Consider the following 20112-nt stretch of genomic DNA (forward strand, 5'->3'; position numbering starts at 1 on the left):
GGTGTACTGCAAGAGCTACCCAATTCCCAATCTGCGTCACCCATACAACACATGGCTCTCCTCAGACCTTAAGGTCTTTTGAGAGTTCTGCAAACATTTCTCTCCAATATTCACTGGGAAAAAATAGACCTGCACTCACCAGTATTGCTGCACACTCTGTTTCAACTTCAGCTTGATTTTAAAATCATCCTGCCATCTTAGGTTCATGCCATTTTCTTATTTCTCCACTTTTACCACCCCACTATTGATGTTCTAAACTGTATCCCCTTCTAATTCTATGCTGATCACCTGTACAGGTGTCTCAATGGTACAGGAGACCTAGCCATTTTCATTCAACGTTTGGTATGGTATTTCTTTTTCCATTTTCTTTTACACAAGAAGGACTTTAGTCCCAGTTTCAAGGCCAAATTCCAACCAGAACTCAATTTGGGCTCATTTTCCTTTTCTTTTGCTATATTTTCTGAAGCTTTAAAGTAGCATAGGAAAGCTGCTGAATTCTGATCCAGACATATTTACTTCTCAGCACGCAGAGACCTTTGCACTATGTGATCTATGTGAGCATATATGTGAACATATACTCAGATGGCACAAAGTTGCTCAGAAAGAGCAGTGAGACAGTGGCAACAGTTGCCCAGGGATAGGGTGGAGTCACTGTCCCTGGAGGTATTCAAGGCCGTGTAGATGCGGCACTGAGGGACATGGTTAATGGACATACAGTGGGGATGGGGTAGTGGTTAGACGGCGTGATCTTAGTGGTCTCTTCCAACCTTAATGATTCTATAGTTCTGTGATTCGTATTCTAAAAAAAACTGTGACTTTCTAGGGATGAAAGGTATTAGATGCATGTAATATATGTTATGCCTTCAGTGGTTCCATCTCACCGTTCACTGGAAATCTCATGCAACTTGATACAAAAGCTGGCACTCACTTTTCTGCTATGAAGACATTAGGCCAGACTTCATCCACAGCATCTCTAGGAGTCTCCAGCCTGTCCTTTACAAGTGCCCTCTGCAAGTCCATGACACACGGAGTGTTAAACAAGCTGGTGTCATCAATCTTTTCTTTAACTCGGTTGTATAGATCTTCCACCATCAACTGCTGTGCAGACTCTAACATCTTGGGACACACTGCATCTACCTTGATGTGCTTTGTCTTCAGTTCTGGAACAAACTGACAATTAACTAAAATCATGTAAAAACAAATCAAATATACAACCTGGCATTTTTTGTTCCTGAGATAACCTTTGTGGATTTTTTTTCCCAGTGACCTCAAACCGTCCTGTCTGCAACACATGCACGTACATGCTTACCTAATAGTCTGAAGGTTGTTATAATGGGAAGAGTATAATACACAATCCTCTTAGTCCAGAGACACAATGGCTTGGGAGTTAAAGTGCACGCTCACTCTAGCTCCAAAAAATGGAAGAGGACACTGTTGCAGCAAGCAACTAGCAACCAAACCATTTCCATCACTGTAGTACATGATTCTGCCACAGATTCAGTCCACGGCGTCAAAGGCAGTCACCAAACCTTTCTGTATATTGTTATTTGCTGCCCAGAGATGTGGTGGAGAAACCTTCCCTGGAGGTTTTTAAGAACCCTGGAGGTGTGGCACCAAGGAACATGGTTAGTGGGCATGGTGGGGGTGGGTAGATGGTTGGACTACGTGATCTTAGAAGTCTTTTCCAACTTTAATGATTCTGTGATTCTATGATTTCTTTGTGGTTTTCACCTCTGCCTCAGGTGTGGTTTGCTCTAAAGGCTTTTTTGTCATTTTGAGGTCTCTGAATGAAAAAGGCAAAACAATTGCAACTCAAGTCTCTACTATGTACATATTTCTTTTACATTTCCTCCTCTTACCTTCATTGATTATTTGTTTGGCAGCCACAGCAGATGACAGATGGATAGGCTCCATGAATATGCTCTCTGTATCAGTGTCCGATATCATTGAATACCTGCCAACCAACCACACTTCCTATTAGGCAAATGCCCTCTGCTGGGATCCCATCTCCATGACCCCTGATCCCATTAACCCTCATACCCATTCTAGAAGACAACAAGAGGGAACTGGAGCAGAAAGGATCTACTGATTGAATGGGAGCCAAGCTCTTCTTGAGCCCTCACACTGCTCTCCAGAAGAGAGCTAAAGGCTTCAAATACACTTTTCAGTCTATATAAAAAAGGTCCTGAAGGAGAAGAGCTTCAGTGAGCTGGGAGTACAGAAGAATAGGCTAGTGGGGAAGGTTTTGAGCAGAGAGATGTCTGGTTTGAGACAGGAAGAGGGATAAATAAAACAATCTCACAAATAGCTCTCACCTCAACAGACAGACATGAATATTGTCCTATTTAACAACTCAAAACTAATTATGATACAAAAATGTCATTTTTTTTCTGTTATCTAATTGTCTGTATGCACCCTTTGGGTTATGACAAGCAGTACAAGCATTAAGGTTGAAACTGTCACTAGCAGTGTTCCTCAGGGATCAGTATAGGGGTCCATTCTGTTTAATATTCTTTACTGATGGCCTGGATGAGGGGATTGAGCACCCTGAGTAAATTTGCAGATGACACCAAGTTTGGAGGAAGCATCAATCTGCCTGAGGGTAGGAAGGTGCTACAGAGGGATCTGGACAGGCTGGATCACTAGGCTGAGGCCAATGGGATGAAGTTCAACAAGACCAAGTGCCAGATCCTGTACTTTGGCCACAGCAACCACAGGCAATGCTACAGGCTTGGGGCAGAGTGGCTGGAAGACTGTGCGGAAGAAATGAACCTAGGGATGTTGGTCAGCACTCAGCTGAATATGAGCCAACAGTGTGCCCAGGTGGCATGAAGGCCAGTGGCATCCTGGCTTGTACCAGAAATAGTGTAGCCAGCAGGAGGAGGGAAGTGATCATTCCCGTGCTTGGCACTGGTGAGGCTGCACCTTGAGTACTGTGTTCAGTTGTGGGGCCCTCACTACAAGAAAGACATCAAGGCCCTGGAGCCTCAGAGAAGGGCAATAAAGCTGGGAACAGTTCTGGAGCACGAGTATTATGGGGAGTGGCTGAGGGAACTGGGATTGTTCAGTCTGGAGAAGAGAAGGCTCAGGGGACACGTTATAGCTCTCTACAACTGCCTGAAAAGAGGTTGTGGTGAGGTGGGGGTCAGCCTCTTCTCCCAGGTAACAGTGATAGCACAAGACAAAATGGTCTCAAGTTGTGGCAGGGGAGGTTCAGGTTGGGTATTAGGAAAAATTTCTTCTCTGAAAAAGTGATGAGGCATTGGAAGAGAGAGGCAGGTGTGGGGAGGGGAGGGCTCATTTTGAATGACTGGTCAACAGAAGAAAAGTGATTTATGAAGATTGACACCTAATTTTGCTTTATATGAGCTCAGTGAATTTCCTAAACAGTTCTCGAATGCACGTATTTAAATGAAATAAGCATTCTGCCTACATTTTTCTGCAGTGTCCCACAGCTGAGGGTCCTAATGTGAAACGTCTCATAGCCTTCTGATTGAAGAGGTCACTGGGGCAGATTTTTTACAGACAGACCCCTGCTCCCTGCCTTCAGCTAAAGCATCTCAAAGTGTATAGAAAGTCCTGCAGAGCATTTTGCTTTAGGAAAGGAGTACAAAGGGGTTATGTAGATGTGGTACTAAGGAACATGGTTTAGTGGGCAGTATTGGTGGTAGGTGGACAGTTGGACTAGATTATCTTGGAGGTCTTTTCCAACCTTGGTGATTCCATGATTCTATGACTTTTTCCCTTGTTTTAGGAGTAAATCATGCTTCTTTTACATGTAGTAACTCACTGCTTGCTCAGTGACAGCTTCCTGTTTGGTACGCAAAGCCTGCAGCTAAAGATGGCTCCTAACCAAACCCAAATCCAAAGATCCTCAGTCTTTGTTAGGGGAAAAAAAGAGGACCAACATGGACACAAAACATCCACAGGTCCTTATCGTGGGCAGAAAAATGGACTATGTGCTTTTAGAGAGGAGAAGGGAAAGGCAGGCAATGTGCCACCACACACACACTCACCGGCTGGGCGAAGGGCTGCGCAGGTAGTGGGCCTGCACCGCTTTCACGTCTGGGCCATCCTTCTCTTCATCAGGCACCACTTGCTCGCTGTCTGAATCCCCGCCGCTGGCCATGGCAGCTGAGGGAGGCTCCACTGGAAGGGAGGAACATGCAACACAGCACCGTTACAGGCCACGCCAGGCTGGTGATGAACCCTGCCACAGGGTGGGCAGAAGGGTTCGCATATCTTCCCAAGCAAGGCGGTGGTACAAGGAGTCGTGTTGGCTTCTCTGTCAGGGCACCTGCCAATCCTGTGTCCTCGTGCCGCTCCCTGGCTGGTGCCCAGCAGGCACCAGGGCCTTCCTTGCCCGTGAGTAAGCACACAGGAGGCCAGGAGGAAGGCTGGCGGGGCAGAAACTCTATCTCCCCCCTGTGCACGGTCTCTGGATGGAGCTGTATGCCGCCAGGCCGGGACAGCAGAGAGCGTCAGGGAAAGAAACATGAGACCTCACCTCCCCAGCATGAAACGCTCCTCCAGTTCCAAGCCAAAGCCATGGTTTCGGCCAGCCTTAACTCTCAGGACTTGTAGCCCTTTGCTGGGAGGCAACCGTACTCACCCAGGACGGACATTGCTTGGCCTGGAGCTTGGAAACACAGCCGCTGCCACTTCCCTGGGTGGAAGCAGCAATCTGACAGGGCAGCAGGGAGGCAGAGAGCAAGGAAATGGCACTTACCGCCTGTGCCTGGATGAAGGGCTATGTCCCTGTTGGGGCACAGTGAAGGAGCCCTGAGAGCGGGGCAGGAAACCTGGCAGGGAGCTGTATGAGGGAGAGAAACCCACTGCCCCCCTCTCTCCCCGTGCCTTCTTCATCTAGGGGCAGGACAACTGTCGGCACCAAGCCTTTATCAGCCCTCTAAATATAGCCTGTCCCTGTGCTGGCTGCTGGGCTGCACGGAGAGGAATTCAGTGCCTCACAGGCGGCAGCTGGTCAGCCACTTAACTCCTTCCCCGCTGCGGGACCTATCCCCCTGTGCTTTTTCTCCTCGCAGGAGGCACCGAGAGAAGAGACCAGAGCTGCTGAGGCTGGGCCTCACCTGTTGGCAGCCTCCAAGTAACTGGGACCTAGTCAGGTACAACCTGAAACACTGGGGTGACCCCTGATGTCCTTGGGACACACAGTGAGGGGTGAGCCACCCCGAACTCAATAGAAGCAAGTGACATTTCACTTCTGGATGAGCCAGCACTGAGGTGCACTGCATCTTCCTCTGATACCACTTAAAAGAGGAAACCTCCATTCTGGACTTTCGGACTCCCAGCAAAGCTTACCAGACCGGCTGGTGGGGGAGAACACTGTGAAAGCTGGAAGCGCTGTTTACAGTACGGATGGCTCCAGTTCTGAGTCATGCAGTGATATCCCACTGTTGACTCCTTTTGCAAACATAAAGTGAACAAGAAAGGCCATGAAAAAGGGCACTGACCCTTCCTGTGGCATAGCTTTCTGTGCTGCTGTGGTGTGCTGGGCAGGGGGTGCATCTGCCCTGTGCTTCATACCCAAGGGCTGCATCCCCACCATGGGATGGGGCCACATCTGCAGGGATGCTGCATGACAACAGGGAAGAGCCATGAAGCAGGTACCCAGGTTTTTGTGTACTCATAGCCTAGGCTTGTCTTTATCTATTTACTGGGCCAGGCAAGCAGGAACAAGAAAAAGTGATATATTGAATCTTGGGAGTCACACCAAGGGGGAAATGGATTTTGAATTACAGGTTTAAACAGATCCTAATGTACCAAAAGAGGAAGAATTAGTTGATCCAACAGCTGTCTTCTCTGAGCGATGCAAGTTTTAGCCACTTCTCAAATGTAGTGCCACATGTGTTCACGTTAGTTGCTGCTAACTGAAGCAGGAAGTGGTCCAAAGAAGTTTGCTTATGGGCTCCCATATTATTGGAGAATGGAGTTTAGTTTCAGGAGCACATACACCATAAACATCCAATAAAAACTGATGCTTTTAAGTCACTGAATTGCTTCTGAAAATCCACCTTGTGAATCTTCGGATACAACTGCAACCAGGGATGATGGTTAAACTTAGAATCATAGAATCATTTAGGTTGGAAAAGACCTCTAAGACTACCCAGTCCAACCACTGACCCATCCCCTCCATGCCCACTAACTACATCCCGCAGTGCCACATCCACACGATTCCTGAACAACTCCAGGGACGGGGCCTCCACCACCTCCCTGGGCAGCCTGTGCCACTGCCCAAGGTATTTATAGGACTAGAAAATCCTGCCAAGCCCATCACAACTGCCCACAGGTAGAGGTGCTGATAGGACCTGCGTATGTTACCAAGAGAAACATAGACAGCGTGAAAGTTCTTCCTTACCTTTTATTGTAACAACTTATGGGATCATGATGGCAGTTCCTTTAGTGGTGGTGTCAATGCCTATGAGTTGTGCAGCTCATACTAGGCATGGAAAGAAAGTAAACACAGAAACCGAATTAAAATCCCTTAGAACTGCCAGCTGTCCCACTCCTTTTGCACACAGAGCTCTACAGAATTCCTATTGCTAAACTGTACATTTGTCTCCCATATTTATCAAAAACTCCTGAGGCCCTCAAAAAAGAACTGTTGGGAAAAATTATCAGGATTTAAGAGTCTGAATATCCCTAACTAACTGGAGTGGTAAATAGAGGGCATCTAAACAAGTTGCTTAATATCAGATTTATGTATGTGCACTGAACATGCTGAAGCATATTCTGTCTATGGAACTTAGGACAACAGATTTATCTAGCTAAAGTCTCCAAACAACAGGGCATTATCCATCACAGTGCCAACGTATTTACTTACTGCCTACGGGGACGTTCCAGGTGTCCACTGGCAGCAAAGAGTTTAAAAAGCGTGATGGCCAGCTGCGCTCAGTTAAATGTAACACCAGGTATTTGCCGGAGCTGCCTTCAGCCCTCCTTTCATTCTCCAGAGTACAGGTTTAGCCCCATCAGGCAGCTCAGCACCACACAACCTCTTGCTCATGCTCTCCAGGTGGGGTCAGGGAGAGAATCGTGATGGTAAGAGTGCAAGAACTCATGAGTTGAGACAAAGACAGTTTGCTAAGTACATTAAAAGCTGCATGCACAAGCAAATGCAAGCTAGGAATTCATTTGTTGCTTCCCACAGGCAGGCAGGTGTACAGCCACTCCCAAGCAAGTAGGGCTCAGCATGCATAGTGCTTCCTTGAGAAGACAAACGCCATTGCTATGAATGCCCTTCTCTTCCTAATTCTGCTTTTCATTTGCTGAGCATGACAACATGTTCTGGGGGACATCTCTTTGGCCAGTCTGGGTCGCTGTCTGGGCTGCATTCCTTCCCAGCTCCCAGTGCACCCCCAGCTCCTGGCTGGCAGGGCAGTACAAGGAGCAGAAGAGATCTTGGCTCTCTGCAAGCACTGCTCTGCAACAAGTAAATCATTAGTGTGCTCTCTCCACTATTTTCATCAAAAATCTACAATACAGAATGATACAACCCTCTACAAAGGAAATTAACTCTATCCCAACCAAAACCAAGACATTCAGTCAATTAAATTAGTGGGAATTTTTGCCTTCCAACTGCTCATACAGAATATGTGAGCAGTGGCTGGACTTTCACTGTACATGCCTCAATGAATGTGTAGCTAGCACGCTGCAAGCCATCAATCAGCTTATTCAACAGCCTTTTTCAATGGAAAGAGAGGAAGTACCTTTGGCAAACACAGCTGATGTGCAAGCCATGCGCTTGGACAGATGAGCATAAGAGCTCTGAACACCTGGCTAAGATTCACAGAATCCCCAGCTGGAAGAGACCCACAAAGATCATCAGGTGCTATGATTTTCTTCTAAATTCCTAGGGCAAACTGGGTGAAACTGGCTTGTGGCCTGAGGAGGAGGCCGGAATTACAAAGGACTGTACCACTATCATTCATGATATCATCTGACAGATCTGTGTAGGTACTGGTTTATATTTCCTGGCAAAGTACCAAAGAAGATCTGTTACTACCTTGGGTGATTACAGCATGGCAGGCACTGCTTGGAAGACTCCACTGATATCCAACTTCTGGTTTTTTTGCTTTGAGCTTCTTAGCCTTGTTCTTACCCCTCCTTTTTCCACTGACTTGCAACACAAGTTGGTTGCTTTGCTCTGGAACCTTCTATTATGTTCTCATCTATATTTCTTCCAAGCTGAATAACGACAGTCTACCTTAATTTTGCTTCATGCAGAACTTCTTCTGCACTTCTGAGCAGTGAGACACCTTTCTATTGGATTCTGTAGTTGCTGTAAGTTTACATGGCTTCAAAAAAGGATTGAACAAAGTGAGAAAAAATAAATGAATCTGTCCAGGGCTCCAAGTTACAAAGATATGGCACCAGGGAATCCCTGAGCTACAAATCATAGTCATGCATCACTGCACCTGGTCTAGATTCTTTCTGGACATCCACCACTGCTGGCTGTCAGAAAAATGGACAGTAGGCTTTTGGTCTTTCCCATTAATGCAGTTCTTACATTTTTATGCCTTACTCTCTACCTTGCCTATTTTTTTTTTTTAAATCTCTTTAGAAGGGGTTAGGGAATAACAGTGAGCGCTGACAGCACTACAAGTACAAGAGCATTGCATTTTATACAGTTGTAATGATTTTTCATTTGTCTTTCCTATTCCTTCACTGATCATTTCTAGATTTACCTACTTCCATCACTAAGTACCTAATCAATTTTTAAGAGAATTATCCGCAACTTCAATATTCATCGTTGCATAGATTCCTCCCTTGTCTGCTTTCATTTACATTTAACAATATAACATTTGAAAATACAGAATGCCTAAGCAATTTTATAATTCAGTTACCCTGTATCTTCACATGCTTCTACAACTCTTAATTTTTACTGCCCTCAATAGTTCTGTACCATCAGGGAACATTTTTTAACTACTTTTCATTCCCTTTGCCAGATGAGGCATGAATATGTTGCGTGCTGCTACAGTTTTAAGATTGCCCAGGAGGAGCCCATGGAGGCAGATCTACCACAGAGATGAAGAACAACTACCAGAAGTGGATCCACCTGTGACAGACATGACCTGGCGCTGCCCTCAGCGTGCCTTGGCTCTCTGCTGCAACATCAGGGCGATAGAATCGCAGGAGCACCAGGCCATCTCCCTGTCTGTATCACAGCCTCTGCCCCTGCCATTAACTCGGACATGCCAAACAGTGACATCAAATGTTGTGTTGTGCACAACCCAATTACCGTACTCTTTGGATCGCCTCTTCTCTCGCTTTACGTACCTGTGTGTTATGAGAAACTGGGAGAGGCAGTTAATTGGGGAGAAAGTCCACAGGAAGCTAAGTTTTCTCTCTCCAGGGGGCAGAGAGTGGCAAGAGATATCAAATGCCATTGGTGATCCACCTCGTCATTCTGGATGGGAGGAGGGGCAAAGCAAAGCACTTTAAAAGAGATTGAGGAAATGGACCTGTGATGTCACTGTGCAGTAGCCTTCAGCTAAAGTCAATTACTTCTCTAGCCACCTCCAAGTTACAAGGAAGAGCACCCTGAGGTGAAAGGAAGGAGGACAGCAATGAAAGGACTTCAGCTGTTCATTTGCAGTGCAGGTGAGTACTGATTTGGCTGTACCTTCAAGGGTTGGGTAGAAGGAAACAGTGCAATGAAGTCTGAGAAATACAGCAGACCTGGTGTGCTTTGGTTTAAAATAAGTTTTTGCATGTTGATGATCAGGCAGGTGTGTTCAGTTCCCTGTGCTGAATGCCCAGACGCCCAGACATCTCGTAAAGCTACAAGTCAACTTTAGAAACGGGAAAAGAATGCTGTACTCCAAGAGGCCGAAAAATATCTCTGAAACCAATTGTAACACCTTCTGTTAAATGCAGCATTTCGGCTTGAAGAGGGCATTTCCTCAATTGAAGTGGAAAACTCCTTGGGTTTTATTCTTTTATACATACATCTGCATGGAGTAGATGTCCATAATCTGGCAATCTTTGTGTAAACTGCCTAACAGTCTTAGTGTTTGTGCTCCTTTTTCCTTATCCTCACCCTTTATGCTATCTTAATTATGGATTTCTGCTCAGAGAAATTTTGCCGTATGTGCACTGCGTGAAGCACCTGGCTTTTTGGGGAGGACTCAAATGATAATTCAGCGTGAAAAAAAAAAAAGGAAAAAGTACAGTAGCTTCCTACAGCGCAGTAGAACAGAACAACTACACAGCACACTGCAGTGTTGGGTGGGAACGCAAGAGCTGCCTTGAATGACCCATATCAAGTTGTCAGTGAAGGCTACCCTCTGGGGAACTTCCCACTGCAGTGTGAGACTGACTGCTACTGCATCCTTCTTGCTGAATGGAAGGCCGCAAATTGGTCATTGTAAGTCAAACAAAATACTTAACTTTAACGCAGATCTCACACATAAGAGGTTTTCCCCCTCCCATGTCTGAACTGATTTTCAGCTAAGTTTCTTAGTAGAAATTAAATCCAAGCATTTCCTTGTAAAATGTGAATTAACACTTTTCAGCTCTGTGCCTCACTAGCCAAACTAACCAAGGCAAGTCAGCAATAACAGTCCTGCTTGAGCAGAATCTTTTCAGCATGGAAAATATCCCTTTAATTGGTTTCAGCTCTACTAATTGCCCTTCACTCTGTTTTGATACTACGCATCAACATGTATATAGTAACAAATGTGAAAGTAAACACTGATTTTCTTCTTCCTTTGCACTGCTACTAATATTTTAAGTTGAGTAGAGGGAGGTGAAACCTTTCTCAATTTCAAAAAAAATGTTATAAACATACTTAATTAACAATGATAAAAAGCAATCCTAAGGCTTAAATCTAGATGATGCCATCCATCTAGTGATACAGTGGCTATTTGTCCCCACTGCTTTCCCCAAGTTCTTTCAGAACTGATTCTCCTGCCCTTTCAGTTATCTCTAAGAAACGGGGACTGAATCTATTCAAAATACATGCCAGCAGTAACCAGCTAGCTGTTGGTGACTTTGAAGGGGTCAAATGTGGTGAGAAAGAGGATGGAGAGAAATCAGCAAAGTAAGCAGCACCTCAGGATGAGATCATGCAGCTTCCCTGAGAGCCAAAAGGAGACGTAACAAAGGCAACATGGGAGCAAGAAAGAGATGTCATAGGTGAAAAATAGGAGAGCATCAGAAGATGTTGGGCATTAAGATGACAGCAACACACAAATAAGACATCCCTCTTGTTACGGGCTGTTTCTCCAGTACACAGCTGTTCCATGACCCTGCACTGAAGATGTTTGGGAAAACAAAACAAAAACCAAATCTCTTTTATTGTAGGATTTCAGTCATCCAACTGGAAGAAGCCAAAGCACTTCTGAGTGAAGCCTTAGGGCTGGACAGTTTCTCCTCTGCCTCAGGGCTGAGTTAATGACCTGTCAGTGAAGCCTGGCCTGGTGGAACAAGTTTCTGAGTGACAAAAGGATCAGGAAATTGGTTTTGCTCCATCTCCTAGTACAGATTATGATGCTTTCCACCTAAATGCAAGAAAGCATCTCTATCCAGTTGTGACAGGCAACAAGATGGCTTTTATAGGTGCCTCTCATGCAGGGGGAATGATTAGAAACAGTCAGAAAGCCCTTAGGCTATGCAAGTGTGGCCCTTGTGCTGAATGCTGCAGAACCGGGCAAGACCAGGGAGTGGCTACAATAAAACAATCTTAGAGGTACTTTGCCCTGCTAGTTTCCCTTGTGTGGCTGTCAACAGTTACAGATGAATCAGTGCCTCAGAGAGTAGAAACCACTACTGCCATGAGGAAGAAACCAATATACATCCTTAATAATCAAGACCATAGAAAACTATTACAGAGTTGAGAACACAGAAAGGTGGCAACTTTGGCTAGAAGCATCCAGCTCCAGTCAATCAGCTTTTTCTTACCAGGACACTACCAAGCACAAAAACCAATCCTGGCAGTTCTGCTGAAAATGCCTGAAGCTTTCTGAAGACAGCTGTGGAAAGGAGGGCATCTCTGCCCCGCAGTAAGGAAGGAGCATGCAGAGGAGAGAATAGGTGTGGCTGCTGTGGAAATTCCCTTCCATTTCGTCTCAGGAGAGGGAAATGCAGCAGTTCTGGCAGGATAGACCATGTCTACAAAAAGACTGAAAGGCCATTTACTGTGGGGAACAGACTGGATCCAGTAAGCTGTTAGAGAAGGTTTTGCCCCTTTACAGGGGAGCAGATCCTAGTGCCAGCTGTCCCCTACTAACCTGTGGTGATATCAAAATCTTTTGGGTCCCTACACCGCTATTTTTTAAGGGAGACTATAGTTCACTGCTATTACAGTCAAGGATCTGGTAGTGCTGATTTGCCAATGGCTTGTCTCTGTTGACCTACGGCATGTGGCTGTGACAACTTTTTGTCTAAAAAAGCACATATTTACAATCCTTGTGCAACTCACACTGGAATCCAGATGTCCTTTGTTCTCTTCCTCACACGTTCCACTTCCTCGTGGATCTCAGATGGACAGAAACATGGCTGAGACAGGCCCCAAAGCTTGCTAGATGGCAGTTTTTTACTCACATCCTTCCTGACGAGCACCAACTCAGCCTGGTCACTCCAGAAGCAAACCTTCACCACTACAGCCTGCCCCTCTCAGGGGAGCACACATCTCTGCCCTCTTCCATCTTCCTCCTTACTGGACCTTGCTCCTCCTTGTTGCAGGAGTGCCTCTAAGCAGCTTTTTTTTCTTTTTTCCCCTTCTCCTTCCACTCTATCTGGCTTCAGATGCAGAGTTTTCAAATGGTGCTACACAGAAAATACAGAAAGAGGGCCCATAAAACAAATTACATCTTTATAAACTCCACAGAGTGTTTGTTCAGGTAAAGAAGAGGGAAGTGAGGCACAGAAAGCAGAGCTTAGCTCTCTGCCATCCTGTGCAGCAGCTCCCTATATTCAGTCAGCAGCAGCATATGTGGCCTCCTGCTCAGGAGGGAATGCCATGATTAACAGAGGGGAAGTTGTAGGTTATTGTGGCAGGTAAAAAAGCCAAACATAGAAATCAAATGCCATTAGTTTGCTGACTAATGAATTTATTCTCTTTCTAGTTCTGGTGACTGCTTATGCCCTCACTGTGGAAACACCTATCAAGAAAGTAGAGGTGGCACGAGGGAACAATGCTACTCTCCGTTGTAATTTTAATACTAATACTTTCACCAACATAGGAGATTTTGTTGTCTGGAAGAAAATCACTAGCGCGGTAAATCAAGTTGCATAACAAAACGTATGACAGGGCATCCAGGAGGGAGGCGGGAGGCGAGATGGAAACAGGACAGTGGGAACGTGTTTTGGAAGGAAAGGATCCCTTCAAGACTTTCTTTAGCCTCACACCTATGCAATTAGAAACTGTAATGGTAGATTCAATTTAATACAAATCTGTTGTGTGATATTAGGCAAGCCCCACCCTTCTTTTCTTTCTCTTTTGATCTTGCAACTGTACATTGAGGATACATTACTGTATGTCCCTTAGGTTTCTATCTGATTATGTATGAGATATTCAGATACTTTATAAAAAGCTTTGTAAATTTTTACGTATATGTAGTATACATATATTGTGTGTATACATATTTGATGCTGTAAAAGAAGTTTTAGTTGATACTAGTACATGGAGAGATTCTTGAGGTCTCTTACATTCACAGATAATATGACATAAAGACCTCTAAAGTTCCTCTTGGGGATTAGTGAGAGGAGAAGCACCACTTGGAGCCCTCCTTGCAGTAATTGCTGAGGGTTTCTACTCCTAAGATCATTGCTGGAAGAAGGCAAGGGAATACGTATAATCACAGGAGGATTTGGTTGACACATGGGTATCCAACAAGTCTCATAATGTCCCATCATGAAGGGGAAAAGTAAAAAAAAAGACCCAGCAAAAGAAATTGGCTCCCTCTGACCAGAAAAGATATAAGGAGGATTCCAGACAGATACTCTCACTCTTTTGAACTTCCAAGTTTTTGTTTGTTTGTTTTTTTCACCTGTTATTCTTTTCTGAGTTATTCTTCTCTTAAGAATGAGCTAATCTATAGAGTTAGACCATAGATGTGCACAGAAGAACCTAAGATTGCTTGGTTTCCCTCCCTCTCTGACAGGATGATGCTGTCACTAGGTATTTCGATGGACTTGTACAGTATGGCAAGAGCTATGAGAACCGAATACAGTTTATTGGTGATGTCAACAGCGGAGACGTCAGCATCACCATCAGAGAAGTAACCATGGAAGACAACGGGACATACGTATGCAGCGTTCGTCTACGGGATGACCCCCCCCGGCAGTCCGCACTCACGAGTCTTTTCGTCCTCAGTAAGCATGATGGAGACAAAATTGGATTCATGAGATAATCCACTACCGTTCTTCTAAAATCCATACTGTTTTTTTTTTTTTTTCTATAAAATTGACTTTCTAACAGAAAAAAACATCTCCAGTAAATCATAATCCACAATCCTGTCTTTGGTCATTTCCTACAATTACAGAAGTAGGCTGGAAGGCTTAAAGCATCCAACTCCCTTAGATGCTTTACTGTAGAAAATATTTAGAGTTGTATAGGTCATTTTCCTAGTAACTTAGTGAGCTCATTACAAATCATTCCTCATGCACTCTGTCTTGTCACTCTCCAGTTATCAAAGGAAGAGTTACCCAACATTATTAGAGATATCCCAAAAAGTATCTTACATTTTCTTCTTGACCAACAAGCATCAAGAAGGAATACACAGATTAGGGACAATCTTCCTTTGAGAAGGCTGTAGGTGCAAGGCCAGCCTCTGTTCAGGAGGAATTAAAAAACAAATGCAGGAGATGAGTTGAAACAAAATACTACATATGATTAACCAAATTCTGTTTTTCCTTCCTTCAGTTGCACCATCCAAGCCAGAATGCAAGATTGTGGGCACAGCAGAATATGGACAGACTATCAATCTAACCTGCTTTTCTCACGAGGGCTCCCCAAAACCCACATACACCTGGCAAAGCTTCAGTGTACAAAATGAGCCCCGTGTACTACAAACAACAAAAGGTATGGGAATTTCAAAGACACCAAAGCTTTGAGCTCTTTATAGTTCCAGGTTACAAAGACTTTGAAACGTAAATAAAAAAACACATCAGAACTCTTTTTCTAGGAAATCCTTTAACCAGGATTTTAAGAAATTGTCCTTTTCCTAAGATATATTCCTGAATAACTTAACAAGGCGAAAAGGACTGTTACTTGCAATAACAGTGGTCACTAAGACTTGCACTTTAGTTCTTAACCTGGCAAGAAAGCTGTCTCACTTGGGAAGCGGCCAGGAATAATTCATACTCAATTGCTGGATGTAAGGGTGGGATAGTATGAGGAATAAAATCCAGTTTTCTAATTGGTGTCCCTTTATATCTCAGCTCACTTGACAACGAACAGGTCACTCTCTGGAGTTAGGGCAAACAAAAGTTGGTTCCGGAAGCTACTTTCCTTTCAGAGATGACTCTTAAACTAGAGGAAAGCGTAATGAGAAACACTTACACCATTCCTACTTAGAGAATAAAAGAAGCTTCCAATTCTTTAGGACTGTCACAAAAGCCCTAATGTTTTATTTGCTTTTTTACATCAGAATCTGAGAAAAGGATACGAATTTCCATGGACATCAGGTAGAATTATTCATAGAAAACCGTGAGTTTAATAGCCTTTAAAGTGCAGTAGTATCACAGGACCCAGATTTATTACTCCAAGCCACTTCCTTTCTTCCTGATATGTTAAACTCCAAAAAGACAGACTACATGTCTGAACCTGTCTTTTCTGGCTTAAGTTAGTGTAGCATTGCTAAACTAAATATGTTAAGACTGTAGGCTATTCAGCTCCCAGTAGGTGATTCTTGTATAAATTATGCCAAAAAAACGGAACCTACACAGAAACACAAACCACAGTCACTTGACTGGCCACTAAGTGGTGCCAGTGCATCAGGCACAGCCCTACACACACCCTCATTTGTCTTCTCAGGGCAACGGCTGTCTGCCCACTCCTGCCTTCATTCTGTTCTTTCCTGATCCATTTCCACATGATTTCTGTTTCCATCAGTGCACTGCTGGCCAGTAAGCAAATCAGCTGTCCCTGACCCCCCTCATGGTTAGATGCCCCACTGTCACTCCAAGCAATACACCTCTTACTGTGCTAGACTAAGCAACGCCCATTCCACAGAACTCCCTCAGGAGCCACTCCAAAATCGACAGTATCTGACACGCATTCTTCCAATTTGACTCAGAAATTAGTTTTAATTTAATATAGTAGAATCTACAGTCCAGTAGAAAACTGCAGTTCTGAGAGCTATAAGTGTCATATTGGAGGAAGAAAGAAAAAGTGAAGCAAGCGCGGATAGCAGACTAAAAAATGAAGCAGGTGGAGCTTGTTAATTCTTGGTTTGCACGCTCTTTTTCTAGCTGGCACTAGGCGTCAGCAAAGACTAAAAGAATCTCTGTCCCATACAAGAGATGGAAAGAACCAAAAATCACAGAGAACACCAGAAAAGCTACTGAAGAGCATTCAGAGCTTTTGGATTTTAGAGCAGAATTTGGACCTTTATCAGTAGCAAACAACAACAACAAAGTACTCGTACAAGCAACAGCTGGAGATGTAACAAGCCCCACCTGACAAACAGAGCTAAGATTTAGATACAGTTCTGCACTCTGCTAGGCTGGATAGGCAGTGTCTGGTATCAAAGCACTCCCATTTCACTGTACTTCTTTTTCTTCCTTTACTTTCACAGCCTGGATGGCCTCTTTCAGAGCGGAACGCTACTGCCCCCTCTGCTACATAATTCAAATCTGAAATCCTAAAGGTTGGAGGACGGAAGAACTTTTGGCCATTTAACAAGTTAATTTGTGAGATGGACGCTCATCCAAGTCAGACCACTGCTTTGTGCCATCTCACATTTCAAAGCGAAAAGGGCTCATGGCCATTTACCCACTGCAAGAAAAGCTGTCACTCAGCACACATACTTCCTTATCCTCCACCTCCAGTTTTCTTGTTTTCTTTCTAAAAGGAATGTTCCAGTACTGCGTTTTCTGTAATGAAAACAACACGCTTCCATCTGTCCTCCTACAAATCACACTAAGGCCGAGAGACTAGCGCGGAAACTCCTGAGCAGGAGGGAGCGATCCGTCAGCTCCCATAACTTCTTCTCACTCCTTCCATCCTGGGCTAGAAGTGAAGGGCTGCTGTCCCCATTGCCTTCCCTCCTACAGTTCTCCTCTCCTCCTGACTGGGCTTTTGTTTCACAACAGGTGAGCAAATAACTCTGAAGAACATCTCGGCAGACACCTCCGGCTTTTACATCTGCACTTCAACAAACAGTGTGGGAACGGAATTTTGCAACATGACAGTCAGCGTTGTCCCACGTAAGAGTCTCTTCTTTTGGAAGAATCATACCAGAGGATGCACCCCAGCTAGCTGTGGAAGCATTAACAGAAGCAATGACAACAAAATATAAAAATCCTGCTTTCTTACAGGAAGTAACACATTAATTTAAAACGTGCTCTCAGCATAAAGAGCACTCAGAGCGCTCACTACTGCGTAGAGCTTACAGAAAGCCAGAAGCGTGCATAGCAAACCTGAACCCCGAAAGTGTGAATCAACAAAGTGCTCGATAAAGTACAGCTGTTGTTCTGAACCAGGGGCTGTTCCTGTAAGTCTATCAGCTACCCAGTACAGGACTAATTCTAATTGCTGCCGTCAAACTCTGTCAGTAGGATCTAAAGAGCAATGCTTGTGCTGATCGCATTTGATAACGTTCTCACTGCAAAGAGGTAATTCTTTTTCTCCTTTACAGCATCCATGAACATTGCCCTTTACGCAGGCATTGCTGGAGGAGTTCTTGCTGCAGTTATAGTTATTGGTATTCTAGCCTACTGCTGCTGCTGTCGAGAGTCCAAGGACTATGAGGAGACGTAAGTACCTTTCTCAAAAAAAAAAGAGAACAGAACATAGGAAGGGTTCACGTTCTCCCTCTGGCATCAGCCTATGGAGGAGAAAGTATCAAAGAAAAGAAATCACCAAGGAAAGTATGCACTGCTTTTTTTCCCTTCCATTTCTACCCTGGTGTCTCCCAACTCATCTCACAGAACATGCCCACATCATCAGATGCCTCTGTGGCCCCTGAGGCAGAACCCAAACATTCCATCTTGGAACTGAATTTTCGTGTCCCACTCAGCCAAGCACACTCAGCCCAGTCTGCTTCTCATTTCTCATAATCCCTTTAGCTGTTTCTGCCCTTGCATGCCCAAATCAACGTTACTCCAAGAAAGACCACTGTAAGAAGAGTGGGATGAGAAAAGATACGCTAGTCATCCTCTCACTTTATATAAGCTCAAACCACCAACAAGACTTAATTTACAGAGTTTGGTTTGGTACACATCTAGATCAACCTGAATCAATCTAAAACCATTCTAATGCAAAATTTCTTCAGTATAATTTCTAGCTGGCTCTAACTAACATTTCTACTCCTGAATAACATTTTAGGGCAAGAGAAGATGAAGGTGAACACACGCAGAACATACCTATGGACACTCAGAGAGCAAAAGATGCTCCTGAAGATGAATGAAGCAGGAAACCAATGCCATCTTCAGGTTTTGCTGAGGAACAGACACCAGTGTAGAAAAGAAAGCCTAAAAGAAAAGAAATGCCTATCTCTTGCCACAAGAAGTGTTTAGAACAACCAGGTAAAAGCTAATGGCACTGTCTTGCTGTTTCTGAGGGGGGTGATAATAATCTTGTTACCCTGGAAAGATGTGCTTAACATGCAATGGGTATTAATATTTAACCTCACAGTAGAAAAATGCATGTAAAGTGCTGTTCCACCCACTCAACCAAAAATAACCAGTCTTCTCACCATCCCACTTACTGTAAAGGAAGCCAGACGAGTCTATTTGGAGAACAAAGTCGCTAATATATCCCTAGATCCACAGAAGGTTTCAAGGTTGCTGATTCTAAGTTGTCAAGGAAGGACGGTCTTGTTTATGGTGCTATGCAAACATCAGAGCTTACAGCATTGTCCAGTACAGGCAAGATCGAAGCAAGATTTTTATGGGCATTTTATTAAATGTATTTTTGTATGTATCGCACAAGGTCCACATGAATAAAAATATGGGAAAAAAAAAACAACACAGATGAGCAAAGTCTCCTGTTTGAAGCAACAATACTTTTGTTACAGAAGTCTGAAATATAACTTTCAAGAAGAGCCAGCAATCCTCCTACACGCAGATTTTGAACTACGCATTCTAGATTTTGAACTGTACCTGTCAGACTACCAAGAATAACAGCTTTCTGACTGCCTTTGTTTTGCGTGATACTCTAATCATAGCCTTCATTTGTAGTAATAACAACTGCAAGGACCAGAGTTCTTTACAAAGCACATCCAAACCCAAATCTCTCTGGCAATGAACAACTTGAAGCACAACTCAGGAAGACGTTCTGAGGACTGCTTCCAGTGCTTCATTTAGATGCATGACTAAACGTCGCTAAGATGGATCACCAAAAAAACAACTGCACGCAGAAGCTGGAGGAAGGTAAAAGAGCAAGGTGTGTAGCTCAGAAACAGAAGAAAAAATACAATGGCACGTCTTACTCTCTTTTGCAATGAGAAAGTACGGTATGAATAATCTAATTAGCATTTTAACAGGCTTTTACTGCAAAACAAAAGCTGTACCTTTTATAAATGTTTCAGGACAGCGGTCAGTACTTTCTGGTCCCTCACAAACACTTAAATCCTTGGCCTAAAAGAGGGCTTCTTGTAAGATAGAGTAGTGTAGATGCTCAAAGGCCTTAACTGGAAAGACCAGCAGGTGGTTGAGTCACCATCCCTGAATATGTTTAAAAACCATCTGGATGTGGGGCTCGGGGATGTGACTTAGTGAAGGGTTGTTAGAGTTAGGGTAGTACAGTTAGGTCATGGTTGGACTTGATGATCTTTAAGGCCTTTTCCAACCTGAGCAATTCTATGATTCTATATGATTCTAACCTATGATTTTTCCAAGGAGCACAGTGGAGTTGATTGGTTTATGGTTCCCTACATTGTCCTTTGGCAGATGGGTGCAATATGTTTGCCTTCCTTCCAT

The 20112-nt window shown here is 44.1% G+C and overlaps 2 protein-coding genes across 8 annotated transcripts in view; one reads left to right on the forward strand and one right to left on the reverse strand.

Annotated features, from left to right (window-relative positions):
* The window catches only part of DUSP27 (dual specificity phosphatase 27 (putative)), a 34648-nt gene extending 25339 nt beyond the window's left edge, over positions 1-9309 (reverse strand). For 6 of the 7 annotated variants that reach the window (XM_040664328.2, XM_015298129.4, XM_040664319.2 and 3 more), the window contains exons 1-4: positions 4730-4889; positions 4017-4149; positions 1860-1954; positions 929-1160 (exon numbers count right to left, since the gene is read on the reverse strand). In XM_040664328.2, the coding sequence (XP_040520262.1) occupies positions 929-1160; positions 1860-1954; positions 4017-4129 (440 nt within the window). In that variant the 5' untranslated portion in view covers positions 4130-4149; positions 4730-4889. Of the gene's footprint in view, positions 1-928; positions 1161-1859; positions 1955-4016; positions 4150-4729; positions 4890-6379; positions 6461-9267 lie in introns of those variants that run through there. The other variant, XM_046912785.1, reaches the window with a different exon arrangement.
* Positions 9310-9551: 242 nt separating this feature from the next.
* On the forward strand, positions 9552-19159 carry GPA33 (glycoprotein A33). Its single transcript, XM_416656.8, has 7 exons — positions 9552-9624; positions 13092-13243; positions 14130-14340; positions 14891-15049; positions 17284-17397; positions 17829-17946; positions 18518-19159. The coding sequence occupies exons 1-7, from the start codon at positions 9591-9593 to the stop codon at positions 18597-18599; spliced, it is 870 nt and encodes a 289-aa protein (XP_416656.1). The 5' UTR covers positions 9552-9590; the 3' UTR covers positions 18600-19159.
* The last annotated feature ends 953 nt before the right edge of the window (positions 19160-20112 follow it).

This window comes from Gallus gallus, chromosome 1, assembly GCF_016699485.2.
Source record: "Gallus gallus isolate bGalGal1 chromosome 1, bGalGal1.mat.broiler.GRCg7b, whole genome shotgun sequence".
In the NCBI taxonomy this organism is placed as follows: domain Eukaryota; kingdom Metazoa; phylum Chordata; class Aves; order Galliformes; family Phasianidae; genus Gallus; species Gallus gallus.

Excerpts from the sequence above, each read along its gene's own strand:
- GPA33 (XM_416656.8), top strand. The coding sequence starts at position 9,591 with ATGAAAGGACTTCAGCTGTTCATTTGCAGTGCAG. Across the intron at positions 9,625-13,091 it reads GCTGTTCATTTGCAGTGCAG|TTCTGGTGACTGCTTATGCC; the intron begins GTGAGTACTGAT and ends TTCTCTTTCTAG. Across the intron at positions 17,947-18,517 it reads TCCAAGGACTATGAGGAGAC|GGCAAGAGAAGATGAAGGTG; the intron begins GTAAGTACCTTT and ends ATAACATTTTAG.